This window comes from Struthio camelus, chromosome W (genome assembly GCF_040807025.1).
Source record: "Struthio camelus isolate bStrCam1 chromosome W, bStrCam1.hap1, whole genome shotgun sequence".
In the NCBI taxonomy this organism is placed as follows: Eukaryota; Metazoa; Chordata; class Aves; order Struthioniformes; family Struthionidae; genus Struthio; species Struthio camelus.
The window spans coordinates 16,397,975-16,417,993 of NC_090981.1; the positions used below are offsets into that span (position 1 = coordinate 16,397,975).

At 40.9% G+C, this 20,019-nt stretch overlaps 1 protein-coding gene across 10 annotated transcripts in view; it reads right to left on the reverse strand.

The window, feature by feature from the left end:
* Window positions 1–476: 476 nt before the first annotated feature.
* The window catches only part of LOC138060925 (SHC-transforming protein 3-like), a 103,787-nt gene continuing 84,244 nt past the window's right edge, over window positions 477–20,019 (reverse strand). For all 10 annotated transcript variants that reach the window (XM_068924478.1, XM_068924477.1, XM_068924485.1 and 7 more), the window contains 5 exons: window positions 18,928–19,081; window positions 16,726–16,822; window positions 15,602–15,796; window positions 13,102–13,397; window positions 477–9,097 (listed from right to left, as the gene is read on the reverse strand). In XM_068924478.1, coding sequence (XP_068780579.1) covers window positions 8,969–9,097; window positions 13,102–13,397; window positions 15,602–15,796; window positions 16,726–16,822; window positions 18,928–19,081 — 871 coding nt within the window. In that variant the 3' untranslated portion in view covers window positions 477–8,968. The remainder of the gene's footprint in view (window positions 9,098–13,101; window positions 13,398–15,601; window positions 15,797–16,725; window positions 16,823–18,927; window positions 19,082–20,019) is intronic.

Consider the following 20,019-nt stretch of genomic DNA (forward strand, 5'->3'; position numbering starts at 1 on the left):
GAAAAATCTGCTAGGGATACACTTTTCAGTGGGTACATCCCGCTAAGACCTACCAGGTGAAAGCCAAATTTAGAAAGATTTCAGAATAAAATTTCAAAGAAGGTGAAACCAAGGGCTTAACAGCAGTGGACTATAAAGAGCAAGGAAGATGTCCTATTCTTGAAGCTGGAGAAAGCTGGAGGAGAAGCTTCTTCCCAGAGGTTCTGGAGAAGCTTTTTTCTCCTCTAAAATATTAGAAAAATCCTTAAAATACAACCCAGAATCCAAGTTGTTCGTCATCTGGACTGATTTGATCCTACAAGAAATCTGATTTGGGTCTCCCTTAAATAATTGGTTTCCTTTACGTGGAGCAAAAGCTATAAGCAGACAGACATTTCATTCATATTATTTCATGAATTGGAATATTTATTTTTGTTCTGGATTACAAAAGAAATGCAAAAGAAACCTCCTAAGGGAGAAAAAAAGCTTTCACAAGAGGCTTTCACAAGAGGCTTTATTGCCAACAGTCTTACAGAGTGTTTTGAACCATTAAGTACCATAAACATTTAGAAAACTTTCATTTAAATCTCAGACCTTGGAATCAAAGTGGTTATGTAGCAGTTGTCTTTCATAGACACGCAAAAAGGTTTCAGCCTTCTGTAGAAAGTACACATTTAAGTTACAGAAGTCGTACCTCAAAGCACTGTCTGCAAGGATGTTATGTGAACTGCATATGGTAGGTCGGCTCTGAGTCTGCCGCGGTCGAAGTCAGAGGCAGATTTTGGCTCTGATTGGCTCTAAGCAGACAGACCCTTGACTTACCCACTCCACCAACAGCAATGTGCACAGCTATTCCCTAAGAAAGGCACATTTTACAACAAGCAACTGTAGTTAAGGGTGCAGCATTGCCTTAAAAGTTTGTTATTTCCCATTGCTCCAGTAAGGTAAATGGAGAACAAATGCTACTGTAAGAGCTAAAAAAGCTGGGATCCTGAGAGCAGCTGGTTCATTCCCGCTGAGCTTTGCTGGCTTCAATACTTAACTGGCTCTGCTGGTGCCATTTAACTCCAAATTTCCACCAATACAGTTAGCAGCACTAGCTCGGCCATTGACTTCACCAGGATCTACAGACCCAGCTTCCACCTTGAGCCTGGAGCCCGTCCCTGTTTGTGGCAGTGCTTGCAAGGGGCTGGTACGGCAACAATGCTCAGGGGATTTCTGCTCAGCGCCATTGAGCTGTGGGGCTAGTTGCAGCCCCGAGGCCTCCTGGTCTCTGAAGGAGGCCAGAGGCATCTGCACAGTGGGTTGGAGGGAGATGGTTTGGGAGCATCAGCCCCGCTGAGCTCCCTGCCAAGGCAAAGGTGCTGTCCCTGCTCCTCGGCACACCAGCTCTTGCCTCGGGGGCTGTCCTTGCCGTCACCTGCCAAAGAGAAGCCATGCGGTCAGCCACCCTCACCTATGCAGCGTGCTGGGCAGGAGAGCAACCTTTCCAGGTCAGGCCACCATCTGGGCCAGAAAGAGGGCCACTGGGAGCAATTACTCACTTCCGAAAAGTGGTATGTGGCAAAGTGGAACTCTTGGAAAGCAAAATCACCTCTGTCGAAGTCATTCGGGCTCCTCCAGTGTAAAATCAGTATAACTGAGGTCAAACACATTATATCTTATTTGGTCCTCTGCCATTTTTGGTCCCTGTTTCTACTAAGATGAGAAGTTCATCAACTTAGTAATACTCGATGCAAGTAAGCCCTGTAGAATTTAGTTTATTCTGCTTCAGAACAGGCATCTCTCCATTTAAGTACGAAAAATAGGCTACTAGGGAACCTGGGTGCAGGAGAACAGACACAGGCCCACTTTCTATATAGTGAGATTTGATACTAGTACTGGTTATTTTATTACTTCTGTTACTCATATACAAACTGAATAATCAAAAAAAACAGTTGCATGACACATATTTCAAATCGTGTTGCTCAAGGCCTTCTTCAGAGACAAACTTTGCCTCTACAATCAAAATATCACAATTAGCAGACTGGCAAAAACTTGAAAGTTAGTAAAGTGTTTCACAACAGATTTCAAGTTTGGATTCACAAAAGTTGTTGGGAATATAAATGATCACAATATTTCTACACACACTTTTTTTCCTGCAACTCTCAGTTTAGAATGGTTTTCAAGTAATAAATGCTAATAAATACCAAATGTACAGCCAAACTCCCTTTTACAGCAAAATAGTCACTTTTTTGTTTTGTTTTTGCTGTCTACACAATGCAAAGAAAAAAACATTTACCTCAAAAGAAGAAACCTGGCTTCTTTCAAGATTTAACTCTGCAATACTTTACTTAGAAGCAGTTATCACACCAGTCCAGCCACAAAGGACACAAATACACATCTTCTACCAATTACAGTCTTTACATTCATTACCTAATATGAAATTTCACTTTTTTTTGAATGAATATTTGCCTAGATGTTTTTGGTGGGTTTTGCCTCTCTGAAGAAAAAGGAGGACTGCTGGAAAAAGTCATTGTTTAACTTCCGTGAAAACGATGTAAACTGTAAGTCTGCATCTTATTCTCAAAATTTGAGGCTACCATCATCATCTGAGTCATCCTTCCGGTCTCCTGGAAAGTAGGGTAGCAGAATGAGTCACTTTTAGCTTTAGCTACTTCACTTTTTTCCATGGTCTCTTCTATTAGTCAAATAAGGTTAAACGCTCTGAATTTAGCTTTTCCCCTATACAGTCCTTTTGCTAGAAATACATAGCTCTGAAATCTTTTCTCTCTTACTGAGAGAAAAAAACAAAAAGAAGGAAAGGCTTTTTCTCAGAGGAAGCCATATGAGATGCTCATGTTGGAGGATGCAGAGGAACAGCTCAAGGATTGTGAACATAAATGTCTCAAAAAGGAATGAGCCTGAGGCATTGCCTGGGCAATTTGCAATTCCTCTCCTCAGAGGTTCTGCTCTAACCATATCAACCATACTTATAATTTGGTGACAACTCTCTGTTCTCATGGGTGGCTCGTTTCCCATTGGCGCATGTTTCCATGCTTCGCACTTCTTGTCCCTGGAGTTTTCTCTCCCAAGAGAGCATTTCAGCCCCTATTTAAACCTCTGCTTAACTTGCATGCCAGCTGTGTGGCTATAGACCTATAGGTCCATAGACCTGCCCTCACTGCAGCTGCATCCGTTGCAGCTGTGAGCACGGTCCACAGACACTGTGCAAATTCGTAGCTTAAGCGTGGCTGCACACAAAGCTTCTCATGGGGATTCAGCCATATCCTGACAGCTTCGAGCGCAAGTGGTGCAAGCATAGATTTGGGGGGGGAAGTCCATGCAAACCCACCTGTTTTTGACAATAGACTAAGGTAAATCTGAATTTGGATTTTATACAGGCATTTAAAAAAAACACCTGGAAGCTAAATACGGAAGTGTGTCTGTTACTTCAGCAGAGATTTTGTTTATGCAAAGGTGATTTGCTTAATATACATTCTCAGTGCTACCACTTACTTCATGGAGACATTGGATGCTAAGAACAAAGGCTTGAAAGCTGGATTTGTAACCTAATGGGGAAGCATTCACAAATCGCAAATTTCTGCTCCAGAACTGCAAATTTCCTGGAGGCTACAAAACTGTGCTAGCTTTCAAATGGAGCATTTACTACTTACAGATATATAAATATGCATAGATTCTGTTATGAATACATTGTAGCTGGCATCTGGCACTTAATGTGCCAGCAACAATTGCACTGTGATATAAATTTTATGAATTCTCCTCCCGTTACTGCACAACATGATGCCTGGGGATCATGATGCTAAGAAACGTGAGCACATTATTCTACAGAGGGAGGGAAAAAAGATCCCCAGATACAGACAATTTAGCGGGTGGCAGATGACACCTACCAGATTGTTAGCAAACATCTACATTTTCTTCATGCAACAGTACACATTTCATACTCAGATCCTGGTCCCAGGCCTATATCCTTCATTCAAGCTTTTATTGAACAAGCACAAGCCGCAGAGAGGTTTCTGGCAGAACTGGTGTTAACTCCCACTGGGAAGCCTGTAGGGCTGGAAGTGGAGGACAGCTACTGTAAAACCTTACACCCTACCTCATGTGCAAAGCCCCAGGCAGTAAGCCATGGAAATGGGATCTCCTTCCCCTACGGTCTCCACCCAGGCACGGCCAATTTGAATGTCCTCTTTTTGCATTAGTGAAGGGAGCTTGGGAGTCCTCACACTGCCCACGCTCCTGTAGAAGCCCAAAGGTAATTCAGCTTTCAAATCGCATTTTCAGCATCTGAGGTTTTCGTTGCTTGTGAAGCATCTGAAATAACTGAAAATTTGGAAATGTGGCTGCAACTCAGCTGTCAGATCTGTCACTGCCAACTTCACTGGAAAATTTGTTTTAACCCAATAATTACTATATAGCAGCAATGAATCAGAAGCACTTAGTTCATTTTTAAAAGTCCTATTTAAAGAATACAATGCATTTTCACTGCCTGTAATTCACATAGTTGCAACACAACAGGAAACAAAGTTGATAATCAGTTTTTACCTCTCTTCACATTGGGCTTGAAATGATTTTAGAGAATATTGCAAGATACTGGGAGTTTCTTACTCAGTTCTGACTTCTAAGCTATCCCTTGTGATAATATCAAAGGATGCCCTAATATTGCCTAATTTTAATGATTTCTATTGAGTCTTGTAAATTTGCTTTTTCAATAAAATCCCTTCTCTTAAAGCCATGGTACTGAATGACCACCCTATTTTTAAAACCACTAAGCGCCCAGCTCTTGGGATTACATAAGAAAATGAAAAAGGTGAAGGGACTCAAAACCAAAGGCAAAAATTAAAATGCCAAAATTATTCTGTTAGCTATACGATTTTACGCCAATCACAGGGTGTTTGAGCCAGTCTCATAACTCCTACATCTCTCAAGTTGGTGACACTGTCAGATTCTCACAGAAATGAATCCCACTTTCTAAGAGGTTCAATTATCTCTTGTAGAGCTTGCTGGAAAATGGCTCTTTAAGTCTAATGACGACATGTTTAGATCTATTATTCACATGGCTATGCAGTAGCTATAGCATTTTCACATAGGGAAAAGCCAAATCTACTAGTGTGACAATGACGAAAAGTGATGGAAAGCAGCTCTGATTTGCCTTTATGCCTTTCCCCTCCATCCCAGCCAGCTTGGAGCTCATTTGGTTCCCATAACTTGGAGAAGCAACTGGACCACCCTCTCTCGCCAGGCGCTGTCTCCTGGCCCACCCCAGCGACAGGGCACTGGCACAGCCCCAAGACACTACCACTGCCTAGGACCAACTTCTATCTCACGCAGCCTTTGCATCACCAGTAGACATGCCGAGCTGGGAAAACTGGACATGCTGACAGAGCAGCTTAAAATATCACACAAATTTTCTTGGGAGACAGAGCTTCTGAAATGTAGTCTGGGGAATTTAATACTTCTATCAAGCTATTTTACCATGGGGCATGTTATTTTGTGTTTCCTTGCCACCTCCTTAAATTTCCAAAATATGCAGTTAATTGGCTGCTAAGTTATTAAGGCTACATGTAGGAGAATGGTCAAACTTTTTAGATGCTTATTTCAGGGTATGTGTAGCACCTTCATTCATGCACTCATATCTTGTCACATTTTTCCAGGGGTACACTGACCGAGTATTTCGGAATCTAAGACAGATAGGCAGAAGGTGGGATTTTTAAAGGTACCTGAGAAAGTCAGGAACCTAGCACTTATTGATGTGACAGATGATAACAGTGTTTTAAGTATCAAAAAGGCCCTCTCTATATATAGTGATATCACATAAAACTTCCCAGGGCATGGCTGTAGACAGGTGGGAGCATGGAACGATAAGTGTTATATATGATGAAAAAGGTAGGAACTGAAATGCTTCAAACTGGAATGTGGTGAGACATGGATGGTCTTTAAATAAAATGTATCAAGCATGTTAAAACTTCCAGTTGGCCAATCTGTATTAAACATAAATAATTAGATGTGCAATAACAGACTATCATTCAATTGTTTTGATGGAGAATCTGTTTTTTTATGAAGCTAAACAGGCAAATTTTGTTATAGACATAACTAAAAGATTCTTAGGCTTAGACCTCACATGCTTGTTTATATACATCTATGTTTAATTTTTAGAATTGGGTTCACTTGGTGATACTAGCAAATACCAGGGAAAAATGAGCAGGTTGGAAAACTGAATCTACATCCTGAAGTACATTTTCATAGATTCTAGTATGCAGAGGAATGGAAAGATGAAACCTCAAAAACAATTTTTAGAGCAGTAAATTTCTGCAACATTAGAATCACAAATGTTGACTCAAAGTATTTCCAGCTACCACTTTTTAATTACCTGTTTTCATTTTAAAATGTTTTGTTTCAACATGCAGACCCAAAACAAAATGTATTACTTTAGGTTCTTCCAAACAGACGTGAACTTTTTCATTGAAACTAGTTTTTTCCCCAGGCAAAACTTTGATATTCCTGAAGCCCCACTTTCTAACAGAAAACAAACATTTGTAAATGCTAAATTTCTCAGCATTTCACCTCTGATTTTTTCCTGCTGATGACAACAAAAGCACCTGGCCTGACTTTCAGTCCTGTTTTCAGTTTGCAAGACCTGAGGTTAGAAAAAGCGTAGCTTTAACCAAAAAAAAAAGAAAGAGAGAGAGAGAGAGAGAGAGAATTTGTCAGTACGACCATGAAAGACATTAAAAAAATGGATCTCTAAACAGCACCAGGTTAAGGTTTAGGTACTATCTGGACATGTCTGTGATGAAACAGAGAAATCAGAATCCTCTTAGTTTTATTAAATGTTGTAATTCTGGCCTTCATGGATACAAAGCAAATCAGGAGAAAAAAGATTCAGCTACAGCCAGTGATCCAGCCCTAACAACAGGGCACCCATGTCAATGGAGTCACTTTTCACGGTGTAAGCACACTCAGCAGAACAAAATATTTCCCGTCCTACAATCATGGCCAGAACAGTTGGATGGCTACTGCTTTGGGGTATAAGATTTCTTCATTTTCCCTTGCACTTTCCAAACTGGTAAACGATTGAAGCAACTTTGAAAATATCCATTCTCCTCACTGCCATGCTAATTTGGGTTGCAATGCAGCATTTAATTTCTTTCCTTCGCTCTCAGTGCCTACCCAAACCTAGAAATTTCAACTAATAACTAATAAATATGTGTAATAAAATGAATCAGAGTATCTGGTTCACTGAATGCCCCAGTTTGGCTTCTGAATGTCTTGATTACAGAAGTAAATGTACTTTTATTGCATGTGTCACATGATTAGTCTTAGATGCCTTAATCATTTTTGTTCGTGAGATCAAACAAAAACAAACTTCCCAAGTGGCAACTTTACTATATTTAAAAGCAGAAAGCACAAGAAAATTATTTCAGAAATTTATCACAACAATCCTATCTGAATGGATTCTAAGTGAATCCTTCTGTCAACTTTATCCCAATTTAGCAAATTCTTAAAGCCAAATCTAACTTTAAGTAGTCCTATTGACTTCTTGAAGGTAGGCAGGTGCTTAACCTAGACTCATCCTGCTGAGTCTCAGCCTTTCTGGATCAAGTTTGAAGACTTGATGCTAGAGAAGACCTTGGGACACAGAAGGATAAATTCTGATGATGGTTATCCTGGCACAATCTCTGCCTGTTCATTAAAATGCAAATTGAATGTGGCTCTTGATGACACTACATAAATAAGAACTAAGGTTCATACAATAGGAAAGTAAATTCATACAGTGCTTGGGTTTGAACAGCACAAACGTTCGTTAAAACACTTTCCAATACCAAAAGCCAAGGATATTTCTGCCAAAAATACATCTCTAGTGTATATATTTTCCAACTTGATATCTAGAGATAAGCAGTACATTTGTAATACCTAGCATGTGCTGAAGGCCACCTTCAAGCGGTACCTTGGGAAGAGGTACCTAATAACTTAGTAAATCCAAGTGACTTCGTTTGCAAAACTGATCACTGACTCATGATAGTTTTCACTGTTTATAAGAAGAAAAGATTCTTCACCTATGTCTTTGACCAACCATGTACATCTTGTATTAAACCTATTAAACACAATTTATTTGAACTTGTCTAATCAGAACATAACATCTCATTGGAGACTGGTAGTCAAGGACACCTAAATCTTCACCATAAGCAGAGAACTACTTGTAAATAACCTTAGCACTCAGATTAATAAATTAAAGTTGCAGAATATTAAGTTATATAATTGTTAGAAAAATCAAATGCACATACCTCGTACACAGAGAGATCACATCAAGTCATTGTTAAAGCAAGTTACAAATGTTTTGAATAGCATCATATAAGAATTCAAACATCAGAAAGATAAAATGCTTTTGAAATCAGCGACACTGAATAACGCTTTTAAAAACCGTTTTATGCTAAATTTCCGTGTTGGAATACTAGTTGCTGAATTCAAACTCCTTGGTAGTTAACCAATGTACACCATTCTGTGTTCTCCCCGTAATTGTGCTTATTCGATAAAATTATAAATAAGATTCCCAATATTTAGTTTCTCAAGAAATTGAGATTGCTGAATTCTATTTTTATCTGAGCAATCACAATTGGCATGTTTCTTCTGTTAAAAACACATGGCACAGAAGTTCCATACCTTCAAGAGACTGACTTGAAAAATATAAATATATACTGTATTTATATATAATGTGTATATATACACTATCAATATTCACATTAGAGAATCGGAACAATTTTAATTGAAATTACTTTTTAAGAAAGCCTTCTGTTGTGACTTCATGTCCACATAAAGCATTAAGAATTTTCAAGTGTATCGTGTGAAATGGGGCTTCTTAAACCTAAAGAAAACATACTGGCGAAATATATACGAATATGCTTTTTTTTTTTAATGTACATGTTTTCAGATCTGCAGTTTCCACCAGTGACAGCTTGCAAGTTACAAAAGCTAAAAGAGTTATCTGGAGTCAGTGTTTCCTCTCAGCAGGCTGCTGCAGGCAGAGTTCACTCCCAGAAGAAACTATTGGCAAATTATTCTCAAGGTGATGGTTGATGAGATGACTTATGCTGTCAAAGACACGATCTTTTGTACGAACCTTTAAAAAAGAGGATGCAAGAGAAAACATTAAAGAAGGGGCAAAATACTTTTCTTCCCTCAACTTTGCACTAAAATTCTCTAAGAATAAAACAAAACAATTAATAATGTCTTTGTTTTTTTATCCCCAGTTCTAAGAAATTGATCTTAAAAAGATCCCATCTTAAGAGATGGGATCTTCTCCCATCAAAATCTGTGGAAGTTTGGCTGTTTCTGGAGTAAATTCTTCTGTGTCTCCCTCTGTTCTCTCCAAATAGACATTTTGCTTGCTATCTATGGGCCGGTCTGCCATTAACAAGCCTGCCTGAAAACTTTCAGAACATTTTATTTCACTGAAAGCTGGAATTTTAGATCAACATTTCTTCCTCCAGAAATGACCTCCTGCTTTCAAGTATTTTCACCTCTTTCATTACAAAGAGCTGTCCCTCCAGAGAGACCTATAGAGAGGTGCCAGACCACAACTCTTCTCTCCGTGCTCTGGCAACTTTGTGTTTTTCCTCACAAAGGCCTGCTTCTTGAGATGCCAAAAGACTTGCCTCACTTCTGCTTGATAAACTCCCTTCTCCCAGAAGTGATCCAGTCATCATCTGTGTTTGGCTTGTGTTTGCCCTGTGCTGCATAGCACCCACTTGGGCTTTCGAAATTCAAACACTTCTGAGAAGGGAACAGCATTTTCCCAGCACATTTACCAGCACTCTGCACTGGCATCCTGCTAAGTGTATTATTACGTCCATGAGACGAGAACACTGATATTGCAAGGTCAAGCAGTCCAAAGTTAAGGCAGGTCAAAAATTAATTTATATTACAAAACGATCTTTAATTGTATAACTACATCTTCACAAAACGTTTGCTTCCTATGTTTAAAGTGAGTTAAGGCATGCAGCTTCCCCAGGAAGAACATTGGGTCTCTCATGCAAATGTCGTGCCACAATAAAGGTTCACACTGGGATGGCTGTGGGATGTCCCAGCAAAAAGTGTATGAACACTTCTTTAAAATGAAGGATGTCATCTATTTTCTTTGAACTTTTTTCAGCAAGAGATAACAACTTTTGTTAAAACTTTCCAAAATCAATTTATGCTGTAGCGAGCACCTCACCTGAAATATTTCAGTCTGTACAATTAAATGCTGGCAAAACTATCAGCAACTTAGGACAGGCTGTCACAGGAAAAATAAGCAACAAATAACCTTGATGCAAACGACCCTGTTAGCTTGGTCTGCATGTAGCAATGTCAGTGAAGAAAACCATCAGGATCTCATGACTTCTGAAACATACTGCTGAAACATCACCAGCTGTATTTATTCAAACCTATATTTTCAAAATTACTGGATATCTTTAAAACAGTGCCACCTTTTCAGTCAGTTCAATTCAACTGAGAGTGTTCTCATCCTAAAACAATATGCTCTTCTGGTCTACTTGACCAGAGTTCAAGCTCTCATTCTAAATTCAGCAAAAAGCCTGCAATCTTCACTTTTAAGCACCACTTACCTTGAACTAGAGGCTCTTTTTGTGAGCTGGATCAGGGTAGAAGCAACAGGTCCGTTGACTCTGCTCTGAAAACAAGCCTTTCAGTGTTGCAACATATCACTGGCTAATTTTGTGCGTGCTAATCAATGGCCAGGCCCTCTTTGTATGCATGAGTTTCATAAATAATTATGCCAAGGCCACATGGAAGAAATGCAAGCCACTGGCATGCTACTCAGGCCTGCTCTACACTTGCATTTTATTGACTGTGCTCTGCTCTGACAAGCTGCTCAACAGCTGCGCCTGGATCCCATTAATCCTATAGAGACAGCCCAGCTAACCTAAATACTGCCATAGGAAACTGGCTCTTATCAAGTGGTGCCTCCTTAAGTGGACTCCTGCGAGAGCAGTGTCTTTGACGCTCCCACAAAGCAGCAGAAATAACCAGTGCACTGTGCCATGACTGTGCAAGATGCTGCGCTGCCCACTTCCTCCTGATCTTCATCCGAAGGCTATGAAGAGCCTGCTAGCTAGAAGTACTCAGGTCTCTTCCAAAATGAACTGTTTCATGTTTGGAGCCCCCTTCCCCACTTTTAGTTGCAGTTGAAAGTTTCCCTACCCTGTTTGTAAATACAACCGCTACTCGCTTAATCCCCAGCAGCCTCCACTTCAACAGGAAGGGGTATGAACTCAGTTCAGTGCTGTTTGTCCATGCGCCTCAATTAATGGATGTTTGTGAAGCTTTCTGAGGCCGTTATGAAACAAGTACTTTAGTTCTTTATTCAGTGTTTCAGGGGCTTTCTTGGCGGAGACAAGGGATTTCTGATGGTGTTACATCCACATTGCATCCGCTGCTCATCCTACTGAGGGGTGGCAGGAGGCAGAGGTGCCTTGCTGGAGGCACATCCTGCCATGACATCCAATTTTTTCCAACAGAGGAGCAAGCTGGAAGACTGCCTTATGGGCAGGATAAGAGTTTCCCAGCCCTCTCTGTGAAGTATCTGTGGACGATGAATCAAATTCCCTAGACACTACCAAATGAGACACACTAGCTTCTTCCTTACTGGATATGGGGACACTGGAAAGGCAATGAAAGGGGTCCAAGACCTAGCAAGCTCCTTCCCTGGTAAGCAGAGCATAACCTGAGCAAAGGTGCAGCTGGGAAACGGGAAGAACATTTTGACATACTAAGCCTTTTGTACAGATTGCTGTTGTTATTCTCTCTACCCTGCCCTCTGGGAAAGGAGGAGGTAGGGAAGGCTTTAGGGCATGGTGGTACAGTACCAAAAGACTGAGAGATGGAGAGATGCATACAAGAAGCAGGTCTCTAGGTAGGGAGGGGGGTAAATTAGTGCTGCCCTTAGAAGCAGTGAAGAAAAGCTGAGAGTCTCCATCCTTCACCCACACCAGCAAAATGGCCTGGGGATCAGAGAGCCTTGGTACTCCCTGTTAGTAAGAACAGCAGCAGATATAGATATCCTTTGCCTTTCGGTGCCCTGCAACAGCTATTTGAATATTTATCTTGAAGAGAAAGTTAGGAGGCCCTACTGAAGAAGTGACAAAATAGCTGGCAAAATTTTAGTGAATGAGGTCCCTCTCTAAGACACTCCGCACCCAGTTTCCCAGGCTGGTGTCTCAGTGAAGCCTAGGACCGCGCAGCTGTCATGTAAGTGCTTTAAAACATCGTTTGACTGCCCTCTTGTGGTACGTATAATTACAACAAGCATCATGGCCATTTCTCATTACAGCATTTACACTCTACAGGATCAACAGAATTCTGCTGGTCTTCTGCAAGTTTTTCAGCTGAAATGGATGCCAGCAGACCACCTCCTTTCCTGGAGTTTCTCAATTGCTTTGGGGCTTGTCGTTTAAGGTTGTCTTTTACAAAGAAGAGGAGTTGCCAGCTGTCTGCTACTAGGAGCCAAGAATAAAGTATGTGGCAACACTTTATGTACAGTCTCAGATGAGGCTAAGCCTCTGCAGAAGCACGACAGGAGAGCTGGAGGAGCTGGAGTTTCTTTGCCCTCACCATTCTGCAGCCAGGAAGCTCCCTTCCTCACCTAAGGGAGTCCTTGTGCTGCAAAGAGATGGATCAGTTTTATCCCGTTTGTCTCCCAGGCTAAGGGCAGGAAACATTTCCAGGGAAAACAAATGGCCTGCAGGGCATGGTCTATAGTCTGTCTAACAGAGACAGCATATGGAAATTTCAGACGCAAAGGCTGTCCTAACTTGCACAGCCATAGCCACTTCTCAGCAAGAAGGCAACAAAAGTGACTTAGCTAAACTTCTGATGCCAAGACTGTATTACAGTGACAAAGTTTGACCTTGATAGCAAAACAGCTCCTAATGCTCCTTGCAGCCTGCAGAAATCATGCAGTAGATCTGCTAAACATCAGGGAGAGAATTAGAGATGTGATGGCACCTTATATGAGGCTGTGATTATGACCAAGTGTGAATAAGCTGTAAACAAGATTAAACATATGTATACAAAATGCGTCAAGTCAGAAACCTCCCTTACTATTATTCGGGAGTCAGCACTTACAGTTCCTTCTGGATCCACCAAAAGAAGATGCTTGGCTTGTCCGTTATGCATGCCAGTCAGCACATAGGAGCCTGGATTCGTGGTACTTTTCCTCACAAGGAAATCTCCACATTTCTTTAACAGCTGTTCTGCTTCTTTCCTACTCATCTCTCCTTGATACCAAGGCTCTGTACTCAGCTCCTCCATTGTAGTCCAGTCAGCTGCTCTGGATAAAAGAGGACTGGTACATTCAGTGGAGGTGGCCTTACTCAACACAGGCTCAGATGTTTGGTTCTTGAGAGCATCTTCAAATGGTTCTGGGTGCGGACATAGAAACAAATGCAAGATCATTCAGAGGTAAGCTATATTGCAAGATAGTGATATCCCAGTTGTTTCTAACTGGATTTATTTTGTGTAATAGCCACTTCCTTTTATCCTTATGAAAAACTAAGGGATGTACTGCTAGAAGGGATGTACTGCTAGGCCCACCGATTTATGGAACATATTAAGACTGAGGAATGCAATAAGTTAAGAATTTACAGTATGCACAGAAAGATGCTGATAAAAATCAGAGCCAACCTTGCTATGAGCTTTTGAAAGGTACTGATTCTATTTCAGTAATGGCAAAAATAAGATATTGTCAACAGTTGTATTTATAGGCTCGGGTACAGGGCAGAGTTCTCCTTTTGTCTTGACAGTTACGTCAGACAATTTCATTTCAAATAAATTGCATAATATGGGTAGCCAAAGTTATTATGCTCGTATCTGGTCCCTCTTCAAACAACATATTCATTTAACAATTATCCATTACTGAGTCTCCAGCCTAAGGGTATGTCTAGAAGGGATCTGTAGCCCTTATTTCTCAGTCTACGCCTCTTCCTAACAGACACAGGCTAACATCTTTACTGTGATTTAGCTAACTGAAATCATCCTTGAGGAAGCATGTTTTAAACCTCAGCTAACCCCTGAACTCAATCTTACTTTCTCTAGATTGGAAGGGAAAGATGTGTCATTAAATATCCCAACAGTCTTGCAGAAATAGGTCAGTGTATGCTTCATTGTATGCTGTGGTGGCTTATCAAAAGCTATTTTCCCTTTCAGACTTTCATCTGACCAACTAGTATTAAAAAGATATGTTGTTTCGTGCCCATTAGACTTACCAGAGGACATCTGCAGAGCAGGACCAGGAAGCAATATAGCAGCTCTAAAAAGACTGCTCAGAGGCTACGAATATACAGTGGTTGCATGGGGCCACATGGGGTTAATTTAGCTCAGAGAAACAGAGTAAATATTATGCTGTCACAGCTTGTTGATACCTTAGCTAACTCTTTAAATCCAACTAAGCTATGACTTTACTACAATGCGGTCTGCACAAAGCCCAGCACGTTTAACTTAACAAACCATGTTAACATGGGGCTAGTTGACACATTTTCTAATACCATTTTTCTCCCTTGTGATCCAATGGCTAATAAAGATTAATGCAGGCTGGAAGATAAGAAGTCAGTTTTCCTTATTTTTAGGAAAAGAATGTGTACAAAATGGAGGCAAGCATGTGCATGTTTTAAGGACATGGAACACAGGAAATCAAGGTTAACATCCCTCATTTCATAGAACAAACTTTTCTCATTGCAAATCATTCTTCACAGACAGGTACCCTCTCTAACTTTCTTCCCTCTCGCTAGAAAGCACTGTCAGTCATATCTCAGCAAATACATTCCCAGAGGACAGTTCTATGTATACTGAGCTAATAGAAATGTAGATATGTTATTTTACAAGTAGCATATAAGTACTAACTGCTTTGTCTCACTGCATGTTAATGATGTGAACTGAATTGCAATTGAACAGCAATTGACTGGAGGTAGGAAGAGTGGAACAACAGGGAAAGTTTTCTGCTTTCCCCATCCTTTCTGCTAAATACGATCTGTTCATGGCTGAGAAATATATGTAAGGATAGCACCAACATCAAATTATGACTGATGCTTAAAACATTATTTTAAGGTTACGGCTATGATATTGATTTCATAACAGCTGACTTCAGAGTTAAAACAGATAGCTAGATCAGGTCGTAGGTCTATCCAGAGCATGGGATAACATGTTTTTATAATTTGCCTTCCAGTTGCCTTGTTGCACCAAGTCTCTGTAGCATAGCTTTGCTACCCAGTAGCATACCGGCAGGGCTGGCAGAAGCTGATTCTCCAGCCACTCACTCTTTCAGTCCCCTTCACGAGGAGGCTCCCGACCTTATTTTCCTTCTGACATTGTTGCCCATGACACTAAAGATAACACAGGCTGCAACTCAGCTTAGCACACATCTAATACAAACTAGTTTCAAATCTTTGGCCATGCTTATTTTGAACTCAGTCAGAGATGAACAAGCACCACAAATTCCAAAATTCACCATGAATCCCCCAGGAGTACTAAAATTCCATTGAGGGAGTTTCTGAATTCTTTAAAGACAAAATAAATGCGTAAACATATTAGGTCTCTTATTAGGAAGGGAATGAAAAGGGAGGGAACTCACTCATGTCAAATAGATCCTTTCCTGGGCTGCTCTCTTTGGTATTATCAGTTGTTCCACCGAAGGTACTTTCAGCATCTGCCTGAAGTGCCAATAGAGCATCCATATTTATATGCTGGGTGTTCACGTACGTTGGCATCTCTGCCGTCGGGGTTACTTGTGATTTCCCTTCTGGCATGCTATAAACATCCAAAGATCCTAGAAAATTCAAATCCCCCTTTTTTTCTATTTCTATTTTTGGTAGAACATTGTTTTTAGAATGACCAGATAATATCACACATCATTAGCACAGTTTTAAAATTCCCTGGAATGGGAGATGAAAAGAAAATAACTGCTGGGCCTAGTCAAAAAAAATGTTGATAAACGAAGGCAGAACTGTGTCTCATTTTTTTTCCATGAGAAAAGTGAATTTTTGAAAATAAAGAATGTGAGTTTCAAAGCTGATGTGTTGGGAAGTCATGAGAGAAGGAAATTGAATAAAATCTCCAGATTCATGTAGATTAGCAACAGAGAACAAATTCTGGCATTTGAAAAGAAAGTGTCCCCAGAAACACAGGAAAGCCATGAAGTAAATGTGGAAAGGGTGAAACTTCATATAGATGTTTTAACTGATGTGATTTGCTTATAATTCGTAGACAACAACAACAGGGAAATTATGCATGGCTTGTTATTTACAAATCATTTGTAGAGCGCAGTGCAAACACACACACCTTTCTACATTTTTGGAAGGGTTGCTGATTTTAAGCACTTCCTTTGGAAATTCCGTCTTAAACATTTACGATGGGTCAGATTTTTGGAATGGACCAAATGGTCTGCCTTTCAATACCATAGGCTTTTAAGACATAGCAATTTAGACAGGGTTCAGAGCAGGCTGAAGCTTGGGGGCTACACAAATTATGAACCATTCTGCAAAACGTAAGTTTTTATGAAAGTGTGCATAAAATAATTTGTCCACGGGTACTTAGCAAATACCTTTCACTGAAACCAACACTAAAATTCATGGCAAAGGACATGTATCATCAACAAAGTGCAGATCACTGCCCAAAGACCTTGAGGCATCAGACTTTCATGCACTTTGCCCATCCAAGACCACCTGCATATTAGCACCTACGAGTAGTGAAACTCACCTTGTTTAACAGGCCCGTGATGCCAGTCTTCACTAAATTTGTCTCCTAGGTGCCGACTCTGATAATAGGTTTGCTCTCTTCCCACTCCCGCTGCAGACTAGAAGGGACACACACACAAAGAAATCTTCAACTACCTTTAAAACACTGGGATATATTATGAGTGGCTTTGATGATTTCCTTAGTTATATTCTATGTACACCCACTCTTCATTGCTGATTCATCGTGGTGTCAGAATATATGTTTCATGAATGCATTTGTGTAGGAGTAAGGTAATACTGGTTGCCTTCATGTAAACTTCCCTCCTTCCTGCTTTTACTAAGCCCTGCAATCTCAAATGACACATCATCTCCTTCAGTACAGTTGTCTTCACACAGCAAGATCTGACAAACCACCCCTGGGGACAAGTGCTCCACAGAAACCAGATGCGGGATCAGAAGACGCCCCAAACACCCTCCAGAGCACCAGCTGGAAACTCACACCGGTACTAGGGGATTCAGCTAGGTGTTGAAGGGAGGATGCTTTCTCTAGACAAGGCCTTTCTGTCACTTAAGCAGAGTTGTGCTGGATCTGAAAACTCGTCTTCAGTGGCCATGTTGATATTGCAGTCAAATGTCTGATGGCCATGCCAGCAGAAATATCCGAGCTGACTTTAAACCAGATGTTCATGTGCCACTACATTGAGCCTCAGCACCACAGAGTTCAATGTGGGATGCAAAACCTATCTAGGAGCCTAGCTAAATACTGACTGCTACTGAGTTATTAACATAATTAACTGTTAATAATGACTGCACTAGACTGTTTAAACAGTTCTGCATCAAATCTTTTCGCAGGTCATGTGCACTCCTTACCATACCAACCTGCTGGGAGAGCAGAAAGAGTAGGGTCTAGGCTCCAACCACCACCACGTGCCTCTGCACAGAGAAGTGCAACTCATTCAGCTCACACTCCTTGGGTCAGTGTGAGGGCAGAGACGTACCAAGGGCTGAGCAGGGCCCTGCTGATTTCCCTAGGCTCCGCAAGGCCACCGGCCACCGGCTAAGCCTGCTCAGCCACACCAAAATCACATAGTACAGGATTCATTACACTGAATTGCAGTTATCTCTCTTCTTACCTGTAACAGTTATAATGAAGGGGTGAGGGAGGAAAGAAAGAGGTGACGATTTCAGCTAGCCAACAGAATTTGAGCTCTTTTGATTCTAGTTTTGTTAATATTGCCATTGCCTGCATCTTAAATCAAGGTTCAAAGTCCTTTCATATCAGAGATTGGAGGTAGCATGAAATGTTTGGTATGACAGTGAGGGTGAGCCAGGAGAACAGCTCTGGGGCTCACAGAGCCTGCCAACCAATGAGAAGAGCCTAAAGTTGTAATGATTCAGTAAAAAGGCTAAATGTTGAGTTCTGTTGCAATGGGCGAGGCCTGCAGAACCAAACTGAGGTGCTGATCTGCAAGCAGCTAGCTGAGATTGGTTGAGGCCAATGCCTTCAACAGCACTTTTAGGGTTGGTCCGAAAAGAGATAAAGCCCACTATGCTTGTACTCACAGTTCTGTGAGGGGCAAGAGAGAGGAGACCTTCACAGTTCCAGAGCTAATGCCAGGAGTCTATAGATGGTAGCCAACAACTCCTTCCATCCAGCAATCCTGTCCAGGGGCATGGCAGTCTTCTATCCCCCCAGTTTCTCATCCCCACCCCCACCATGGCTGATTTCACTTCCACAGAATAAGAGATCATCTTTCATTTTTTAACTCATGCTGATAAGTAAAAATGTAGAAATCATAAAAACATGGAGGAGTGATCCTGGCTTTTCAAATAAAATCTCCACCTAGTCCAATATCTTGTTTCTTACAGTGGCCAAAAACAAATGAAAGAGCAAGGCTAAGAGAGATCATGGATCTCCTATATATTGTCCCAGATATCATTTGAAACTCCGAGCAAACCACTGCAAGTTAGTAACCCTCAGTGGATTTCTCTTCCTTGAACCTGTGTAACCCTTTAGTACCATGAAGAACTCACCTCCTTTTGTTTGTCCCGAACCTGCCTAATTCGTTGCCCCCTAGATTGTTGATGCTCCCTCTTTCAAAAGGAAACTGGCCACACATGAAGGTTGTAGGCTATAAATGTTCCCATTGCATCCGTCTTAAAATACCCATCACTTTTCAATTTCAGATTAGCAGCAGGAGGGCAGAGATGCAATTGCACTGACCTGAGCTGTATCCGCAGCAGTGGGAAGTCTCGCTTTGAGTCTGGCATCAATGAAGCCGCCAGGAGGGGGCATTTTATTTGGGACGTTGTTGTAATATGGATGTTCTGCTGCCTCTCCCTCTTCCTCCATCCACGGCTCATCAAAACTCTGCATCCTGTAAGAAAGTGACTGCTTTATTTTGCCCATTACTTGCAAAGTGCTTATGAGCACTTGCAGCATGACATGTCTGTCAGGGGGTCACTACTGCATATTATTTTGACAATTCAGCTACACTTACAAGTCAGGAAGGAATGAGGGATCAGGCAGCAGACCCTCTCTGTTTAGACAAACTTAATCGAAACGCACTTTGCAATCAATGAATTTCTTTATGCTGACTAAAGGATGTTTTCACTCAGCCTTAATAATAAGTGCCATTAAAAATGAATTAACAGACTATTGTATTTAACCTCACTGCAGCATTTGTAATATTGTTACTTGATTGACTGACTAAATTCTAAACATTGTCTTTAATTATGGCTGCTCTAACACAGATGTAAATCTGGAAGAACTCCATGAAGTCGAGAGATCAGATTTGCAGTTTTACTCTACATTTAACAGTCATTTACACCAGTCTAAAGCGAGTACAGAATGCTTCCAGATGAAAATAAGTAGCATTTTATATTCACCATGCACTCATTTTACTTTGATGTAAGAAATCACACAGGGTACCAGATCATTGGGTTTACACTAATATTAGTGAGCATATACCAATGCATTTCAAAACCACAGCTCACTAAAGAAAAGAGAATGTTTTATCCTAGCCTGTTAAACATACATGAATAGACAGCTTTTGTATTCTCCAGAGAGGAACGCAGTCAAAGCCTGTCTACAGTACATTATATTCCTACAAACTTCACCTTGGCTAATATCAGAAATAGTGAAACATCATTAGTCATTTTGAAAGCCCAGTAACTCTAGTTTACTGAATCTGAATTGACAGAGCTGCTATGACAGTAAAAACGAGGAGGAATTGCCACACATGACATCCACTCTTGGCCATCCAACACTATCTACTAACTACAATGGAAAATGCATGAACTTTTCAATAAGTTC